Source organism: Convolutriloba macropyga, chromosome 3, assembly GCF_964194025.1.
Source record: "Convolutriloba macropyga chromosome 3, txConMacr16.3, whole genome shotgun sequence".
Lineage (NCBI taxonomy): Eukaryota > Metazoa > Xenacoelomorpha > Acoela > Convolutidae > Convolutriloba > Convolutriloba macropyga.
The window spans coordinates 13918774-13939725 of record NC_134470.1 but is presented as its reverse complement, the minus strand read 5'-3'; the positions used below and the strand labels follow the sequence as shown (position 1 = coordinate 13939725).

At 35.9% G+C, this 20952-nt stretch overlaps 2 protein-coding genes across 2 annotated transcripts in view; one reads left to right on the top strand and one right to left on the bottom strand.

Moving 5' to 3' along the window:
- Positions 1-13161, top strand: part of LOC142336542 (uncharacterized) — a 127690-nt gene extending 114529 nt beyond the window's left edge. The window contains exon 20 of the mRNA XM_075385450.1: positions 12757-13161. The gene's annotated coding sequence lies outside the window, so the exon portion shown is untranslated. The remainder of the gene's footprint in view (positions 1-12756) is intronic.
- Positions 13162-18251: 5090 nt separating this feature from the next.
- The window catches only part of LOC142336880 (uncharacterized), a 44341-nt gene continuing 41640 nt past the window's right edge, over positions 18252-20952 (bottom strand). Inside the window, exon 7 of the mRNA XM_075385843.1 lies at positions 18252-18611. Coding sequence (XP_075241958.1) covers positions 18370-18611 — 242 coding nt within the window. The 3' untranslated portion in view covers positions 18252-18369. The remainder of the gene's footprint in view (positions 18612-20952) is intronic.

The window sequence follows — 20952 nt, the reverse complement described above, 5'->3', positions numbered from 1 at the left end:
AACACAATATGGTTAGCATCAAAATAGAAGTTTTATTTAAAACTCCAAGGTTTTTTCAATAACAGAGTAGCTTTCCATAAAAAAATTATGAAATGGTGATTTGATGTGAAAAACTTAAACAAATTTGGCTCTTTTGGAGGTATTATGAGCTGACCTCATCGTTGTTTATCAAATTTATTGCGCTAGCTTTTCCCCTATCCCCTTGCTAGGGATGTGTGAAATATGGTTTTATTAATTTTTTCTACCGGTATATGAATTTCTCTCATTTACAGGTCACGTAATTTAGAACTGTAGCACTCCACCAGCTAAAAGAGGGGGAGCAATGCTTTTCTGCTTTGATAAATCCGATTGAATTGGGGAAAAACTGTGTAAGGCGAGAATATTTCCATGTCTTTTTTGATTGACTTCAGGACAGCAAGTGCATCTCCATGTTTTTTGATGATTTTCGTCAACAACCAACTGAAATTGAGGTGATAAGTAGCGTCCAGTTCTTCAGTAACGTCCAGTTCCGGAAATGCTAAGTCTCGACAGAGTCTCGCTCTTTTTTCCCGAGATTAATGGAATTGGGCTACTAATGCTGTTAGGTTCTCATGTGGCCGTATTTTGATAGCGGGATAATGAACTATTAACTGAATATTGATGAATTTGTCCCCGAGGAGAACTCTTTGGTGAAAAATAAAAACAATTCTTTGTTGGGTAACTCTTTTAGCGCTTGGTGTTGTTGGGAGACAATGAGGAAAAGAAGAAGTGTTGTATAGAAACAAATTTAAACATGCTTGATCATTAAAATGGACTGAAAACATAGAACTTCTGATGGCGCCTTCAGATGTATTAAAATTTCAGATCAAAAACAATGAGAACAAATTGACGTTGAGAAAAGCAATGAAACACAATATGGTTAGCATCAAGAAGAGAAGTTTTTTTTAAAACTCCAAGGTTTTTTCAATAACAGAGTAGCTTTCCATAAAAAAAATATGAAATTGTGATTTGATGTGAAACTCTTAAACAAATTTGGCTCTTTAGGAGGTATTATGAGCTAACCTCATCTTTGTTTATCAATTGTATTGCGCTAGTTTTTCCCCTATTCCCTTGCTAGGGATGTGTGAAATATGGTTTTATTAATTTCTTCTACAGGGATATGAATTTCTCTCATTAACAGGTCACGTAATTCAGGAATGTAGCACTCCACCAGCTAAAAGGAGGGGAGCAATGCGTTTCTGCCTTGATAAATCCGATTAACGTGGGGAAAAATTGTGTAAGGCGAGAATTTTTCCATGTCTTATTTTATTGACTTTAGGACAGCAAGTGCATCTCCATGTTTTTTGATGATTTTTGTAAACAACCAACTGAAATTGAGGTGATAAGTAGCGTCCAGTTCTTCAGTACGGTCCAGTTCCGGAAATGTTAAGTCTTCACAGAGTCCCGCTCTTGTTTCCCAAGATCAATGGAATTGGGCTACTAATGCTGTTAGGTTCTCAAGTGGCCCTATTTTAATAGCGGGATAATGAACTAATAACTGAACATTGATGAATTTGTCCGCGAGGAAAATCTTTGTGGTGAAAATTGAAAACAATTCTTTCTTGGGTAACTCTTTTAGCGCTTGGTGTTGCTGAGGGACGATGAGGAAAAGAAGAAGTGTTGCATAGAAACAAATTTAAACATGCTTGATCATCAAAATGGAATGAAAATATAAAATTTCTGATGGCGCCTTCAGATGTATTAAAATTTCAGATCAAAAACAATGAGAACAAATTGACGTTGAGTCGAAAAGCAAGGAAACACAATATGGTTAGCATCAAGAAGAGAAGTTTTATTCAAAAATGCAAGTTTTTTCAATAACAGAGTAGCTTTCCATAAAAAAAATATGAAATTGTGATTTGATGTGAAACTCTTCGACAAATTTGGCTTTTTAGGAGGTATTATGAGCTAACCTCATCTTTGTTTATCAAATGTATTGCGCTAGCTTTTCCCCTATTCCCTTGCTAGGGATCTGTGAAATATGGTTGTATTGATTTTTTTCTACTGGTATATGAATTTCTCTCATGAAGAGGTCACGTAATTCAGGACTGTAGCACTCCACCAGCCAAAAGAAGGGGAGCAATGCGTTTCTGCCTTGATAAAACCGATTGACGTGGGGAAAAATTGTGTAAGGCGAGAATTTTTCCAGGTCGTTTTTGATTAACTTCAGGACAGCAAGTGCATCTCCATGTTTTGTGATGATTTTCGTCAACAACCAACTGAAATTAAGGTGATAAGTAGCGTCCGGTTCTTCAGTAACGTCCAGTTCCGGAAATGCTAAGTCTTGACAGAGTCCCGCTCTTGTTTCCCAAGATTAATTGAATTGGGCTACTAATGCTGTTAGGTTCTCAAGTGGCCGTATTTTGATAGCGGGATAATGAACTATTAACTGAATATTGATGAATTTGTCCGCGAGGAGAACTCTTTGTTGAAAATTGAAAACAATTCTTTCTTGGGTAACTCTTTTAGCGCTTGGTGTTACAGGGGGACGATGAGGAAAAGAAGAAGTGTTGCAAAGAAAAAAATTTAAACATGCTTGATCATTAAAATGGACTGAAAATATAAAACTTCTGATGGCGCCTTCAGATGGATTAAAAATTCAGATCAAAAACAATGAAAACAAATGGTTGTTGAGGAGAAAAGCAAGGAAACACAATATGGTTAGCATCAAGAAGAGAAGTTTTATTCAAAACTCCAAAGTTTTTTCAAAAACAGAGTAGCTTTCCATAAAAAAATTATGGTGATCTGCTGTGAAACTCTTAAACAAATTTGGCTCTTTAGGAGGTATTATGAGCTAGCCTCATCGCTGTTTATCAAATCTATTGCGCTATCTTTCCCCTATCCCCTTGCAAGTGATGTGTGAATTATGATTTTATTGATTTTTTCTACCGTTATATGAATTTCTCTCATGAAGAAGTCACGTAATTCAGGTCTGTAGCACTCCACCAGCTAAAAGAAGGGTTCAATGCGTGTCTACCTTGATAAATCCGATTGACGTGGGGAAAAATTTTGTAAGGCGAGTATTTTTCCTTGTCTTTTTTGATTGACTTCAGGACAGCAAAAGCGACTCCATGCTCTTTGATGATTTTCGTCAACAACCAACTGAAATTGAGGTGATAAGTAGCGTCCAGTTCTTCGGTAACGTCCAGTTCCGGAAATGCTAAGTCTTGACAGAGTCCGCTCTTGTTTCCCAAGATTAATAGAATTGGGCTAATTATGCTGTTAGGTTCTCAAGTGGCCGTATTTTGATAGCGGGATAAGGAACTATTAATTGAACATTGATGAATTTGTCCGCGAGGAGAACTCTTTGGTGAAAAATAAAAACAATTCTTTGTTGGGTAACTCTTTTAGCGCTTGGTGTTGTTGGGAGACGATGAGGAAAAGAAGAAGTGTTGCAAAGAAAAAATTTTAAACATGCTTGATCATTAAAATGGACTGAAAATATAAAACTTCTGATGGCGCCTTCAGATGGATTAAAATTTCAGATCAAAAACAATGAAAACAAATTGTCGTTGAGAAGAAAAACAAGGAAACACAATATGGTCAGCATCAAGAAGAGAAGTTTTATTTAAAACTCCAAAGTTTTTTCAAAAACAGAGTAGCTTTCCATAAAAAAATTATGGTGATCTGCTGTGAAACTCTTAAACAAATTTGGCTCTTTAGGAGGTATTATGAGCTAGCCTCATCGCTGTTTATCAAATGTATTGCGCTATCTTTCCCCTATCCCCTTGCTAGTTATGTGTGAATTATGATTTTATTGATTTTTTCTACCGGTACATGAATTTATCTCATGAAGAGGCCACGTAATTCAGGACTGTAGCACTCCACCAGCTAAGAGAAGAGGATCAATGCGTTTCTACCTTGATAAATCCGATTGACGTGGGGAAAAATTTTGTAAGGCGAGTATTTTTCCATGTCTTTTTTGATTGACTTCAGGACAGCAAGTGCGTCTCCATGCTCTTTGATAATTTTCGTCAACAACCAACTGAAATTGAGGTGATAAGTAGCGTCCAGTTCTTCGGTAACGTCCAGTTCCGGAAAAGCTAAGTCTTGACAGAGTCCCGCTCTTGTTTCCCAAGATTGATAGAATTGGGCTAATTATGATGTTAGGTTCTGAAGTGGCCGTATTTTGATAGCGGGATAAGGAACTATTAACTCAACATTGATGAATTTGTCCGCGAGGAGAACTCTTTGGTGAAAACTAATAACAATTTTTTCTCGGGTAACTTTTTTAGCGCTTGGTGTTGTTGGGGGACGTTGAGGAAAAGAAGAAGTGTTGCAAAGAAAAAAATTTAAACATGCTTGATCATTAAAATGGACTGAAAATATAAAACTTCTGGTGGCGCCTTCGGATGGATTAAAATTTCAGATCAAAAACAATGAAAACAAATTGTCGTTGAGAAGAAAAAAAAGGAAATACAATATGGTTAGCATCAAGAAGAGAAGTTTTATTTAAAACTCCAAAGGTTTTTCAAAAACAGAGTAGCTTTCCATAAAAAAAATTATGGTGATTTGCTGTGAAACTCTTAAACAAATTTGGCTCTTTAGGAGGTATTATGAGCTAACCTCATCGCTGTTTATCAAATGTACTGCGCTATCTTTCCCCTATCCCCTTGCTAGGGATGTGTGAAATATTATTTTATTGATTTTTTCTACCGGTATATGAATTTGTTTCATGAACAGGTCACGTAATTCAGGACTGTAGCACTCCACCAGCTCAATGAAGGGGATCAATGCGTTTCTACCGTGATACATCCGATTAACTTGGGGAAAAATTTTGTAAGGCGAGTATTTTTCCATGTCTTTTTTGATTGACTTGAGGACAGCAAGGGCATCTCCATGTTCTCTGATGATTTTTGTCAACAACTAACTGAAATTGAGGTGATAAGTAGCGTCCAGTTCTTCAATAACGTCCAGTTACGGAAATGTTAAGTCTTGACAGAGCCCAGCTCTTGTTTCCCAAGATTAATGGAATTGGGCTACTAATTCTGTTAGGTTCTCAAGTAGCCGTATTTTGATAGCGGGTTAATGAACTATTGACTGAATATTGATGAATTTGTCCCCGAGGAGAACTCTTTGGTGAAAAAGAAAAACAATTCTTTGTTGGGTAACTCTTTTAGCGCTTGGTGTTGTTGGGGGACGATGAGGAAAAAAAGAAGTGTTGCAAAGAAACAAATTAAACATGCTTGATCATTAAAAGGACTGAAAATATAAAACTTCAGATGGCGCCTTCAGATGTATTAAAATTTCAGATCAAAAACAATGAAAACAAATTGACGTTGAGAAGAAAAGCAGGGAAACACAATATGGTTAGCATCAACAAGAAAAGTTTTATTTAAAACTCCAAGGTTTTTTCAATAACAGAGTAGCTGTCCGTAAAAAAACATGAAATGGTGATTTGATGTGAAACTCTTAAACAAATTTGGCTCTTTAGGAGGTGTTATGAGCTAACCTCATCGTTGTTTATCAAATGTATTGCGCTATTTTTCCCCTATCCCCTTGCTAGGGATGTGTGAAATATGGTTTTTTTTATTTTCTATACCGGTATATGAATTTCTCTCATTAACGGGTCACGTAATTCAGGGAGGTTTCAGCTGAGTATGTTTTATTCTTGTGATAAAGATCAGTTCGTTAATTTGACGGTCAAATATGTTTTCAATCAGAATCAGACGATAAGTAAAAAATTTTATTGCCGGGTCTCAGATTGTTCTGAGAGGTCTATTTATTTAATTTGAATGGCCATAGCTTCTGACTTTCCTTTGTTTTGATTAAAATAGATTGATTTTCTCCATTGAACTATTTGAATTTTGCTTCCAGCCCGAGACACTTTTTTATTATGTTGATAAGCTGAGTCATAGAAGAACTTTTGTGAAGTTGGTAAACTGTGATTTCGGAATGTTGGTGACGTTGGCAAATGGCGAATTAGGGATGGAAAAACCAAACACAGCAAGAATTGACAATTGATATAATGCGCATTTTTCGCTGTATGTAACTATTTTATTGATAGTTTGATTGTTTTGTAATTTTTTGCAACTTCTTTTATGTTGAGGAATGGAACAAATAACTTTACAAAGTAACTTGGAATGGATGCAAGAATTTTATTTATCTCTAAAATATCGTTAGAGCTTTCCTATAAACATTCCTCTTCATGCATCTTGGAAAGAATGCAAACTAATCTTCAGTTTTGGAGGAAAAACCACGTTTCAAATATCTCCTCCTTCTCATACCTGTTTAGCTTGCAATTTAAATACATTCTCTTCAAGCTCAGAATTTTTTCAAACTTTGGTAAGCGTGCATCGATTGAAATTAATTCGAACAATTTTGAAAGCCACGTGAAGTCCAATGGCAATGAATTCGCAGTTGATATTTTGGGGAATTCAACGTGGGCGAGCGAACTAAAGTTTTCATCGAGCTGCTCAAATTTCAAAGGATTAAACAAAAATTTACCTTAATGTTGTATTGACGAATCAAGAGTGGTTTACGTTGTTGCACGTGGAGTACGGTGGAGCTTACTCAAATGAATATTTGTTCAGTGGAAAAAAAGTTGTGGTTAATTGCAAAAACTATGAGAACTCGGCAACAAATCAAAACGCTGATAAAAAATTTAGAGGACGTCAAATACTATTTGGAAAATGAGTGCATCGAAATTGGTAAAAATTGCACTTGGCACGATTTACAACATGGGGACATAATCATTCTGCCAGAATGCACAGTTTTTTTAATACAGGTCAGGTGAAATGGAGGCCATATTCGACAAAAAACACAATATAGCATAGTGTTGCATAGTAGGAAAGCATAAGAAAAATGGTTTTGTTCCGTTTAGGTTTCACAACAACCGTGGGTGACTGAGAAGCGGTTCGGAAGTACACGAAAACAGTTATATCAGCTCTATTTAAAGTTTGTGGGAAGAGGATAGAAATGCTTGGAAGTAAGCACTGGATCAGCTGGGTCCAAAAGAGCATCCAAAGCAGCAGGAGAGAGATCAAAAAGTGTACAGCAGCAGGTAACAAATAATGAGTTATAGGGAAAATGAAACCACTTAGTACAGCAGGACACTGGGTATTGAGTGTAGTAAAATTGATAGTGTGGCAAATAATCAAAAATTTTTACAACAAGACAAAAAAATTTTTTTGCACTGTTTCGGATATAACTTTGTTGTTGCTTTTCAGCTTCATTAAAAGCAACTCTCTTTGTTACCACAAACATAATTAATTAAAAATTAATCTGGTCTTCGTTATTACAAAAAATTTTATTACGAACTGCATTTAACCTGCTAGTTATAAAATTATTTCTGGAAAATGGAACAAACGCCACAGCAACAGATTTTTCTCAATTGCATCGTCAGGCAGGAACTATATGCCACCTTTTATTTCTATTTAATTTTTTTTGTTTTTTTTCGTTCTTTTGTTTTTTTGTAAGTTTTTTTTACAAATAACAAGTCAAATCCAAAAGTATATGCAACAAATTAATGAGAACAACTATAAGCACGTCGTGAAGGTTTTATGCGTAAATGAAGATTTGATAAAAGTGGATCAATTTTATTATAAAAAAGTTGCATAAAGAACAGGCGATAATAAAACCTATTAGTACACACTTTCAGTATAAAAAATTGAAGAACATATTTCGAAATGGTTGCGGGAGCTCTTATGAGAAGCAAAAATTTCACAAAATTGTTCTCGATTGTAAAAATTTTAAAAACAGATCACTTGAAAGGAGTTAAATTGAGAAGATGTGGAGTTATAGTATAGCTAATGAGTGAAATGTGAACTTTGTAAAACTAAAACAAAATTTGCTCTCCGAGAAACTATAACTTTCACCTTTTGGCAACGATTGAAACCACTTTTTGTTGATTCATATTAAAATTCATAAAAGCGGATCACTTAAAAGATGAACGAATTGAACAATTCTGTAAACCAAAACACTACTTTTTGAGAAAATTGCTTTTTTGACCAAATGGAAGAATTTTGCTTCAACAATCCATAAAGGGCACATCAGCGGTTCTTTGGCGCATAATTTCTTTCCTCACAAAAAACTTATAAAACGCGGATCATTTTCAATGCTAACAAATTAATTAATGAGTTCTCTAAACTTATAAAAGTAATTTCTAGAATGCTCATTTTATTGTAAAAAATGCTTTTTGAATGAATTTAAAACATTTAATAAATGATTCGAAATTGGAAATGAAATAGATTTCAATCTTCGCGAATTGTTAAAGTAAATTTATGTGAACATGGTGGTAATAAATAACGTTCTGTGACTACGAAAAGTACCACAGTGGATCACTTAGGACAAATAAAGAAAAGTAATATTGAAAACTATTTTTTTTCAGAACTGATAACTGCGGTAGAGTTGTTGTGGGGGGGGGCAGGGTTCAACCTGAAGTTTTAAGGTTCAGTTCTTCTGCTGTTTTGCACACGTTGTTGCTGAGATATACTGTAGGGAAAAGGCGGCGTTGTGCTGTTATTATTATTGTTGTCTGATATTTGATTTGGTGTATAGATTGTGACTTGTAATTGATTGGTATTTTCGGTTATGTCATTAGCATGGGCAACCAGGCACTATGGGTTGGAATTATGGTTGACGAGCATTATGTGCAAGTTGCTTCTGAGGCTGTTGATTGTTTTGCTCTTCGATCGTTTCTCTAGGGTTGAAAATTTTCACATATTCGACGCCCTTTCACGTTCAGTTTTTGTCAACCATCTGTTGTGGTGCTTCTACAGTTGCGATAAGAGGTTATCAAACAGCCCGGTTTCAGCACCACACAATTTTAGCATCAGATTGGCTTTAAAATTTTTTGAGTTGACAGAGCTTATGTCTTGTATTATATACTTTGGTTTGATTTGACAGAGTCTGATTCCATTTACGCACTCGGTGTTATACTTATTGTATTAGGTAATTTGAAAGTGTAGAGAAAACTTCGATCCGATAGAGGGGGAGCCAGCTGGTTTTGCTGAAATGGTGTAGAATGGATTGCATATGGGTGATTTTTGAATCAAGTAGTAGAAAGTAGTATCAAGCTTTGACTCAACTGGTCGCGAAGCTTTTGCCTTGCGACCAAAACACGATCAATATTTCTGGTATTTATTTATAATAGTATCCTTCTAAAGCTGATAGTACTGCGAAATTTGATCTTGGGTTTCTTGGTTGGTTGCGTTTAGTTGAGTTTTTCAATTAATTTGCCGACATTGAATCTTCGTTCAAGCGTTGACATTGGTTGACGGCCGCGGAATAGTGGGGCTGGTGTGCAATTTGACTCGCTGTTGAAGCTCCTGTTACGCGCAAAACCAGCAAGTCTTGTTTGATTAAGCCAAATTATACCGGGATAAATTGGTGTTCATTTTCAATTTTTTCAAGTACTGCATGACTATGTTCCAAAAGGCCGATGGTCTGGGGATGTTTTAGTGTCGCTTGGTTTAACTGAATTTGGAGAAAAGCTGTGAGTTTCTTGAACAACTTTGACGTCAACACTGATCCGAGGTCTGATGAGATTTTGTCTGGAAAGTAGCAGTGTTGATGAAATATGGATACTATTTCCTGGGACACACTTTTGGCAACTGGGTGTTTCAATCTGCAGAAGCAATTTCGGGAAATTCTGCAATCTTGAATTGTCAGCAGTGGTGGCGCTAGATGGAACTATTGGATTGGGTTAATTTGAAAACAAGTCAAACAACTGTTATCGTTGTAGTTGGTGATAAGATCTTGGAGTTCAGGGAAAAGAATTGTTTCCGAAAAAGTTAACGGTTTGGGTAATGCCTCAATGAATAGTTTCGGGGCTGTTGTGTACGCGGTACAACAGTTCAAAACAAAGATGTTTTGGTACCAAGATCTGTTTGTGCGACACATGGCCAGCTTGACTGAAAAATTTTCGTTACACAATATGGTTGTTGACGCAAGGTCTATCTAGTTCTTTGATGCGTTTTCGTTGAGAAACAGTCAAGTAATTCGTCCTCGGCAACGATTTCAGGTCAAAAATCCGTGATCGAAATTGCTGTTTTTTTGTTTTTTTGTTCCTCGGCCATGTTGAGGTGTCGAGTGTACTCCAAAACATCAAAATAAAGTAGTGGGTTTGCAGTACAAATTTCTGATTTTTGCAGGTTGTTCTTGTTTGTTGGCAGTGTTGGGGTTTTCATAAAATAGGCTGTATCGATTGTTTCTTGGGGTAAAATAGGTTTGAATTCGATCTCTATCTTTTGGATTGGAGTTGTGTTTTTTATCATTAGCTCGATTGCTTTGTCCGTTTTTTGAGGAAATCGCGAAAAAAAATCAGCCGCTGCGTTTGCCTTCACTGCAGGATGCCCCAAAATGGAATCGTATTACATGAGTTAATCTCCCATTAACCATATGTTACATGGAATGTGTTTTGCCTGAAAAAATTATCAGGCTTTTGTTGTCAGTGAGAACAACAACTGTCTTTGAGCAGTCCCAAATCAAGTGACAAAAGTTTTTGAAGGCATAATAAACCGTTAGAAACTTTGATGTGCCTGGGCTAGCTGATTAAAAGTGTAAGACCTAGTTCCAAAATAAAACGCTAGGAGTTGAATGGAAAGTTCATCAGCCATTTGTATGCAGTGGTAGGCTTGTCTACAATCCAGTTTAGCGAATGATTTTTTTTTCCCGCGAGGTGATTTCCAGCGTCTGCCTAGGTCGAAATAAGAAAATTCTGACTTTCGTAGTCGTGTCCAATTAAGTGGTTGAAGTTTCTGAGAGCCACCAACATCCGAAGTTTCCCGGAAGCCTTACGTTGGCAGAAAAGTGGACTGCTGTATTTCGAGTACGTTAGGGGTTTTAAAATTTCGAAGTATGCCATTGGGGCTAACTCTACTAAAATATCATCTCTGAAGTGTATTCAGTCTAACACTAAAATTCGCGAACAGGCGGACTTCAAATCTATGCTTCTTGCAGGTTCAGATAGCACTGAGTCTTTCCAGGAAAACTGAGAAAAAAATTCAGTTCAACCTGCTTCATTTTCCAAAAAATTCTTTTGCTGCTTACTTTTAAACTCAAGGATTTTATTATATGTTCTTTTTTGATTCCAGTTAGAAGTTTTGAGTTTTCGCATGTTTTTGCTGTTTTAAAGCAAAACGAATCTGCACACTTTTCCCCTTCAGTTGGAGCAAGCTTAGTTTCATCGGAAGAATTTTGATTGGTCTGAATGAGGGCTGCTATTTGTGATTCAATAGAAGCTATGATATTTATTTGGTAGTTTTGGTGTAAGTACTGTGAAGACTGCTTATTTTGTTCCTGCTGGTATGGTCGCTTCGTGTTGCATTTGCTCAAACGGTATTTGAGTATTTCTCTGCGGAGAGTTTCTGCACTAGCAAAATTTTTAATAGTGACCTCTTTTGCCACAATTCCGGCTGATTACTCAACCATTTCCTCAGCAATTGTACTGAACGCTGCGATGTTATCAACCGCGGGAAGAGTAGTTTTGATGCTGTTGGTTGTAACTGGTTGAATTCTCACTTTGACTATGGTTTGCTTTGAGTTGTTTTCGTTGTACTTCCATGCGTTTCAGTTGTGAAATAGTTTGGGCTATTTGAGAGACAACTGCTCGTTGGCTTCTTGTAGAGATTATTGCTGGTCCTGTAAGAAATTTTGGAAATTGGAATCATCTCGTTGGTTGTGAATTAATTTCATTAAACGCGGTAGCCGATTGATTTTCAGAGACTAGTTTCCCAATCATTATAATTCGCTCTACTCTGTTGCCGAGGACAATCACTGTCATTGCCGGTTCTTCTTTTTGGTGTTATTTTTGCCAGATTTTCGCTGGTATTCCAGTTAGGAATTGTTCTCTTACTCGTGAATTTCATTGATTAATTTGAAAGACTGTGGCCGCTACTCTATGAAGATGCGTCAAGTAATCTTCCTGCGTGTCGTACTGTGTTTTGAACCTTATTTTCGGAAAACTGTGTCAAAGTTTTGTAATCTGGTCTGGATTTATGTAACGTTCTCGAAAATGTCGCAATGACTCTTCAAAGTCAGTTCTTAGTGCATTGGGCAGCTGTTCGTAAAATTGTAGCCCAACCTCTTGTAATCTGAGATGTAAAAAATGTTGTCGGCGGCGGTTTGGAACCCCAGAAAGACCAGTGGAACTTCTAAATTGTCGTTAAATGTCTGCAAAATTTTCAGAGTGTAAACGGCTAAAACTGAAAAAAAGTACTGGTAAGGACTGATTAACATAAATAGGGGCATTATGCACGAAAACTCACACGGTTGTAATTGAAATCAAAATTATTGAATGAAACGTTTTTGACGCTAGTTAAAACAAATTCAAATTTTGCCATATAAAATTGTTGTATTATACTTCTAACGTTTTTGAGTGGAAAGATCACTGAATAGCGTTTGGTAAAATTAAAACAAAGAAATTCAGAAAAACTTTTTTTATTGAAATTTCTGCTTTAATCTTTACTTTTAAATGCTTATCTATTGCTTTTCTTATTCTTTGGGTGCGTTTGTAGGATAAAAGCAGAGTAGAGTTTTCAAGCTAGATTATTTCAATCCGTTTTTCAAATCTCTATTATTTTCAACTACTTTTTACTGCTCTTTTTTTCACAACGTGTTACTATTTACTGCTCGGATTGCTTCCGCTCTAGAATAATACTTTCATATATTCAAAATATGACAAATCTCGATCTGGACCCTCCTAAGGGTGCAAAGTTATCAATATAAGATTGTCATAAAAAATGTTCAATTAAAGATGTACAATCCTGCCTAAAAGGAAACAGATTCGTTTATTAGAAGTTGTTTCAAAGCTAACATGACGAACTATGCGCCAAATTTGCAAGTTGTGAACTTTAATAACTTTGAGAAATCTTACCATGGCTACGAAACGGCGGTTACGAAAAATGGAAGTCCGTGCTAACGAGTTTTATTTTATTTCGTCTCAACCGCACAACAAAAAAAAATTCGAAAAGTTTTAACGACTTGCAAATTTTGAGTTCTTCAATCTCTAGGGAGAGTGCTGCTAAAATATAGATCTAAGTTTACTTAACAAAAGACGTGGTTATATTTTGGGTCAGAAAGTTATTGTTTTCAGTGTTTAATTGGTTGCTCTGAACGATTCTCTATCAAAATAAAATATTCATTTTTGTAAATTTCAGTTTGTAAAACTTGATTTATCAAATTAATTTAAGTTGCATTTTGCGCATTTTTGTTTAGTGAGCAAAATCCACTCTTTAACTCCTCGAATTGGAAAGAACTAAAAAGTAATAAATTACAAAATTTCAGTTAGAGAGTCTTTAGTAATACTTTTGATCTTAATGAATAGCGGCGACCCATGTTTACATGCATCTAGTTTTGCCTGCCGGGAGATCAACTTCTCAGTTGAAACAATTTAGAGGCTTTTCATATTGAGAACTGTTTCTTGAATGCAATAGCTTGCATATTGCATGATAAAAATTACAAAATAGAGGGTTTGAATTCTAATGAAAGATTCCACTTACATAGAAAACAATAGCGTTTTTGATTTCTGTTTATATTGTTCATTTTGTTTCCAATTAATAGGAAAACGCCTCACAAAATGGAAATTAAAAACACCTTAAAAGGAAGAGGTTACCAATTCAAAGAACAAAATTCTAAGCTGTTCTCTAATTTTTGCTTCGAATTGAACAATTAGCCGGAAGGGGTTCCAAAATTACGATATGGGGTTTAAGAAATTCAATAACATAGCCGGCAGATTGCCGGAATAGCTGCGAAAGAATAGACCTGCGTGCCATATAATAGAGATAGAAACAGATAGATCTAAATTGAAAAAAAATCGAAGCCGCTCAAAAAACTTTGTAAAAAACATTCAGCGATAAAATTAATAAAGCTTGTTAAAATTCATTCCGCAGAAGCCTCTTATAAGGGACCTTTACTGCACATATGAGTTCATTTGACCTTAAACAAATTCAAACTAAGCTTAAGTTTTTTTTAAGTGCAAAATTGAGGGAGGTAAGTCACGTATGATCAAAATCTAATCACGCAAATAACCTAAAAACTTTTGCTAGAGCGAGTGAGAAATGACATCACGCGCGCAAGTGCCGTTAGTGAGAGGAAAAAGTCATTCAGAACATTTGACTTTTTCAGCTTTGCTGTGTGAACAAATGTAAAACGAAAAAAGAGCGTCAGACGACGAAACAGAAAAAACCAAGATCACCGCCAATATAGCTACGCTCAGCTTACAGCTTCCCAGCTATAAAAAAATTGAAAGTTGTGTTCAGCTTCTTAAAATTGTGAGCATGAGAAAACTATGTTCACACGACGCACTGTTTCTTTTCAAAAAATGGTAAATTTAGAGACAGCTCAAAATGCGAACAATGGAGTTTTGCCTCTTTACCACTTTTTTATGAATAATGGAAAACTGTGTGCCTTCACGATTGTGCATGGAATTCTGCTCTCAAATAAATTTAATTAGATTGGAACTTACACAGTTGAACTTCTTTTTCAATTAAAGCAGGGAAGAGTCATTTCGATAGTGAGGAAAAAATCAATTTTTAGAATGAGGTAAGTCACGTGTGACCAAAAATCTAATCACGCGAAAAAGCAAGAAAACTCGCACCACTGAGAAATAAATTGACCTTGTGCACGCAATTTTGTCGAATCAGCACGAATAATGAACAAAAAGCAGATTTGATGTGAAAGTGACGTCATATGGTCCTAATATAAATCTTGACAACCAAACATATGAGGGAAATTCCTGAAACACATTAGCGACAATGTATTAACTAATGACGAACAGTACCGAAAAATGAACATCAAAACTTAGCAAGATCTTATATGTATAGAAAAGAACGAAATTAAGAAACAAACGATTTTGAAATATTAATTTCCAGAAACTAGAATCAATAAAAACAAAACTTTATATTATTTATGAGGCTATGCGTCTTTATGGATATACATTAAAATAAACGTAATAAAAACAATCCTAAAAACAACCAAAAGGGGCAAAAACAGAAATCTTGCAAATATCAAAAAAAAAAAGAAAACTACAAAACTGATTGCTAAAAACCATAATCGAAGCAGTAATAATTTTTTTTGAAATCATGAAACAACTATTAGCAGTTCCAATAGGTGAAAGTAGACAAAAATGAATAAAAAAGAAGGCCAGATTCCAAAGATCACCAAAAACTTCTCAAAAAGAAATGACATCCGATTAAAAAACGATAGCTAAAAACTGAAGCCGACAATATGACGACAATTCGGTCGTACTAGAAGGCCAATGGGAACTGTTGTTTTTGAGACTAAGCTATAGCATCACAACAAGAGAAATAAAAACGTGCAATATTCAAATTCTATCAATATTTTTTGCAAAGAAATAAGTCAAACGGCTAAAAACTGCTATGAATTCAAGTAACAAACATAACCGACTAACGTCGGGTGAATTGCTCTCAAACGACCGGCGAGCTGTTGGCTTCGTCAGTAGCTAACCCAGGGGGGGAGGGGTGCACCGAGGGCTGATGGGGGGCAACACTCGGTTGGGGGGCGGCAACAGTGCGGTGGGGGGTGGAGGCAATAGTGGGGGTGGGGACCGCCCTTCTCACCATAAGTATAAGTATAAGTCTCCAAAACAGTTTGAGCTGAAACAGGGCTGAAACGCTCTAAGAGCACTTATTACCCGCTGGGCGCTACCTATTTATCCCGTTTTTGAGGACGAAAAGTCAAAAGCGTCAGACGAAAAATCGGTCAAGCGAAAAGTCGCATAAAAAAAGACCGACAGGACTAATATAATTGCTACAAACTTGGTTTGAGAGCAATTGAAAATACATTCATTTACGCCTCATTGATAACATCATTGACACTTGGAATTGATGAGACCATTTTATTAAACAACTCAATGAGAAGATCTTTTCCTTCTGTGTACCGCAGTACGTTATGTAACCCAAGTTACTGAGCTCGAGACTTTAAAGAGTTAGGCAGGTTTTCGAAAAAGTTTCACGTGCTCGTCGGTAATGAAACCACATTGCATTAAACTTGGGGCCCAAACGGAGAAGACCCAAATAAAAAACCAAATGTGACAAAAACTTGAACATTTGACTAATTTGATTGAAAAACTGACGAAGTTTTAGAAAGCGCTAGACAAAAACGATTAACGATTTATTGAACTTTCTCAAGCCTCATTAGCAACTGCTAAGAATTGTCATTAATAAATTTGAGTGAAGACAACAAAACGTACAAAAAACTACTAGCAAAACTCACAAATGCGCTTATAGTTTTTGAAAGCAAATAATTACTAGTCACGAAAACCATTGAATATGAACTCAAACACTCTATTAGAATCATTTAAGCTTAAACATAGCTGGCAGATTGCCAGAAAATAGCCGCAATAGCTTCGTAGATCTACAGTCTAAAAAAAACAGTAAAAAAGACAGACCAAAAAATTCGTCTTCTCATTGAAGGCTGATATGTTCTGATTAAAAATCTGTATAACATTGAAGGCTGATTAAAAATCTGTATAAGTTATTGCTGCCTCTATTAGTTGCTCTCTAATAATTTTCATTTAGAGTGACACTCACCCATTTGACCTTATCTCTTTGAATTGAAGTAAATAAAAGTCAATTTCAAAGTGAGGAAGTCATTTTTGAGAGTGGGGTAAATCAAGTGTGACCAAAAATTTATCACACGAATGAACAAAAAAATCTCGCTCCACTAAGAGCAAAAATGACGTCACGAGCGCACTTCAGATGAAATTGCATGAACGAATGAACAAAAAGCAGATTTGAAGTGGCTTTGACGTCATATGGTCGTAACAAAACTACGAAATAAAAAACATAGCAGGACAAGTGCTGAAGTACAATTCAAAGAATTTTCATTGACTTAACAAACAACTAGACCTAGAACGGACAATGAGTGAATTGGAAAAACCATTTCTAAAAAAATGAGAAGAAAAAAAACAAAAAAAAACAGAAAATCAATGTCAAAATGCTGCTAGGGAGAACGAAAAATCACTAGTGAGATATGTAATTTTATTTCTAACAAGAAACTAGGTCCAGAATGAGCTGTGAATGGATAGGGAAAATTATTTAGAAAAAAATCCGATCCAAAAAATCGAAAAAACAGTAAAAATCAGAGTGAAATTGCCGCATGTGAACAAAAAACCACTACCGAGAAACCGAATTTTTGTTCAAACACCGTTTTCTCACTCTATTTTAAAATTTTAGAGCAAAAAAAAAATTCACGCCGCAAAACCACTTGCTTTTTCGCTCCATTTCCTGTTTCGGCGTGATCAAAATCACCACTCCATTTTGACTTCAAAAGTCGTGAAAATGTATGAACAGATCTTAAAAAAAAATACAGCGCCCCAATACAATTCAAATTCTTTGAATTGTAAAAAACCAAGAGACGGCCAATAATAGCCCCCGCTATCGCTGCGCGGCTGTTAATAATCAAACTATGGAAATTCTAGTCAATGAGGTCAATTGATGATCAACAAACGAACTACAGAAACTGGCAAACCACAAATGGTCCGTTCATGATTTAAAAAAATACAACTATGCATAATTAAAACTTATGTATGAGCATTTGACAACATTAGCTATGGTTATCGGTAGAAAAAGAGCAAAAATAGAAGTGAAATTGGCATGGAAAAAAATAATTAAAAAACTAGAAACTTGGCCAAACACCAAGTTCTCACTTCACTTTAAATGAAACTTGAAAAAAATTATTTTTCAAGCCTTTACGCTATTTTGCTCTTTTTTCTTGTACAGCGTGATTAAAATCACATCTCTAATTTGACCTCTCATTGACATCAAAAAATAGAAAAAAGTTTGAACAGATCTTAAGAAAAAGACAGCGCACCAATACAATCCAAATTTTATGGATTCTAAAAACTCCAAGAGAAGGCCATTGATAACCCCAGCTATCAATATGCGGCTACGTACAATACTTAAAGTTATGTCAAAATATTGAAAGTAATTTTGAATATAATTAATAATGACAACAAGTATTTAAGATAAAGCGATCAGCAGTCCAAATCAAGCGGTACAATGTTATTTTTTGCATCACAAATATCAACACGAGAACTATAATTTTGCTTTTATATTTTGTCAAGACCAATTAGCATCTATTCATTACTGGATCATCATATTTTTAGTTTGACATCAATTTTCTTTTTTTTGTTCAGTTCTCATTGAATCAACATTTTCTGTTTTTTTAGCTTGACGCAAAATATGTTCTACTTCTTTTCACACCGAATTTTAATTTTACCCTCCCCCCACCGCCCCGCCATACGTATCTCTAGTTTTCAATGTTTCGGCGAATGACTCCAAAATCAGAATCCGGAATTGGAAGACCTAGGAGTGAATGGATGTAGGTTGGTGTTAAATACTAGGGGGTGTGAAAAGGATAAAAGCCTGGCACCCTTTTAATCTTCCTTTATGGCTCTTCAGTTATCTTGGACGGTTTCGTGCGCTTCCTGTGGCTCTTTTTCGGCTTAGCGCTTTTTGAGAGTCCACCTCTGCTGGTTCCAGAGTCGAAAGCGGTTATCTCATTGTTGGACCCGCGCCCTCCAATCGTGTCTCTTGGCATTTCATCGTCCAGTTCCTCCTCCTCTGGAGTGAGACCACGCGACATCATTGTGTTCTGGTCAAAGTTGTTCTTGTTAGAGATCAGGTCGCCTGAGAACGATAATTAAGTTCACAAAAGAGGTTGCTATTAATAGACGCGACTTCATATAATAATGGTAATAATATGGATCTTTTCCGTTTGAACCATTTCCCCTCCCCATCCCCTCCAGGTTACTGGGTGCATATTATTTGCACCGCTCTGCAGTTGCACGTGCCATATTTTTCACGTAATGATTAACTACTTAATGGCGTGCTCTGTAAACGGGTGGAGCATAACGTACTGGGGCACACACAGAAAAGATCGCATAATTATTATGACCTTGAAATTTCGTTAATTGAGAATGGATGGCTATCTAAACTTTCGTTATTCTTTGACACAATAAACGTTCAAATTCCATTTCGCGTGGTGAACTCCCAACTTGCACAAGCCCTTCAAGTCATTTTTTCTCTCTGTTTCTTTCGGGTTTGTTTACAATGACACAGATTCATCTAAGAGTCAAAAACTGATATTCTTACAGAAAATATCCTGTTTGCTTGTTCCTCAATAAAGTTTTTAGTTCCAATTGCGCATAAAATCTAATCAACTTGATCACTGATTTCCTGATTTCACAGGACTCAGTTGCAGCTTCTGACACATCAAACAAACACATGGGCAGCAAAAAGATTCAATAGTACCCGTTTTCAAGTCTTTAGAGGTCATTGGCCCCTAATAAGAGTTAAATGGACAAAATAAAACCAATTTTAGCGCGATTCAGCTTCAGCTAGCTGCCGACAATTGAGTTTAGCTGATTTAACAATTATGAGTGAGAGAACAACTTACCTTAAGCAAACCTCGAAAAGTTAAGGGCGTCGAAACGGTCAGGCGGAAAATTTGCAATGATTGGTTTAAGTTTCATTTGAGTGCAATTAATAATTGAAGATAAATGTCAAATAGAAAAATCAGCAAGTCAGGAGTAAGACGCAAACGAATGTCTTAAATTCCATAGATGTCATTCAATTCACTGACAAAGTGAAAAATGACGTCGCGCTTTCAATTTAGTTGATGAAATTGCATGAACGAATGAATAAGAAGCAGATTTGAAGTCGTTATGACGTCATATGGTCGTAACAAAATCTTGACTACGAAATGAAAAGAACATCGCAGGACAAGTCCTGACGTACAATTCAAAGATTTTCATTGACTACATAAAAACTAAGCCTAGAACGGTCTATGAGAGGATTGGGAAAACCATTTTCAAAAAATCAGATTAAAGAAAATAAAAAACATGTAAACAATCAATGTAAAAATGCCACATGTGAACAAAAAACCACTAGCGAGAAAGAGAAATTTGGTTCAAATAAAAAACTAGGTCTAGATTGACTATGATGTGATTGGGAAAACTATGAATTTAGAAACATAGCCGGCATATTGCCGGAAAGTAGCCGCGATAGACGCTTGTGGCCTACCCTGACTTGAAACAACTAAAGAAATAAGTTTGAGAGATGGACCACCAGATTTTTAATAGCCCACTAGACTTTTTGGGCATGAGACACATTTGCTCTACAAGGAAAAAACCCTAATGGAGTTTTTTCAAAATTAATATTCGATACCAAAACTCAAGACTCTAATACTCAGGAATTAGGTCATATAAGTTTGGCACTACTTAGATGCACACTATTGACCTTTAATTAGTAAACGGTCCTAAAACTTAAAGATCCATAAGTGAGTTCAGAAGTCATTTTTTGAATGAGGTAAGTCACGCAACTGACCTAAAAGCAGACAAATGACGTCCCGCACACAAATTTTAACTGCAAAGCAATAGAAGTCATTGAAATTGAGCAGTAGAAGGTCGCAAGAATCATCGCTGGAGACGACGAATTAAAAAAAATATAACAAAAAAAGTCATTGAAAGAATTGTCATTTACTAAACAAAAAACTGGACCTAGAGCGGATTACGAGTGAGTTGCGAAAACCATTTCCAAAAAAATAGAACAAAAAAGTTTAAAAAACCAGGAAATCGATGTCAAATTGCCGCATGTAAACAAAAAACCACTAATAAGAAATGAAAATTTGGTTCAAACAACAAACTAGGCCTTGAATGAACTACGAATGGATTGGTGAGCCATTTAGAAAAAAACCCGATCCACAAAATCGAAAAAGCAGTAAACCTCAAGCTGAAATTGCCGCATGTGGACAAACAAACCACTAGCGGGAAACGAATTTTGTTCAAACACCGTTTTTCACTCTAATTTAAATATAGAGTGAAAGACTTCATTTCGCAAAACCGCTCACTTTTTTGCTACACTTCCTGTTTCGGCGTGACCAAAATCACTACTTCAATCTGAATTTCAAAGTATTGAAAATGTGTGAACAGATCTTAAAAAATGGCAGTGCCCCAATACAATTGAAACT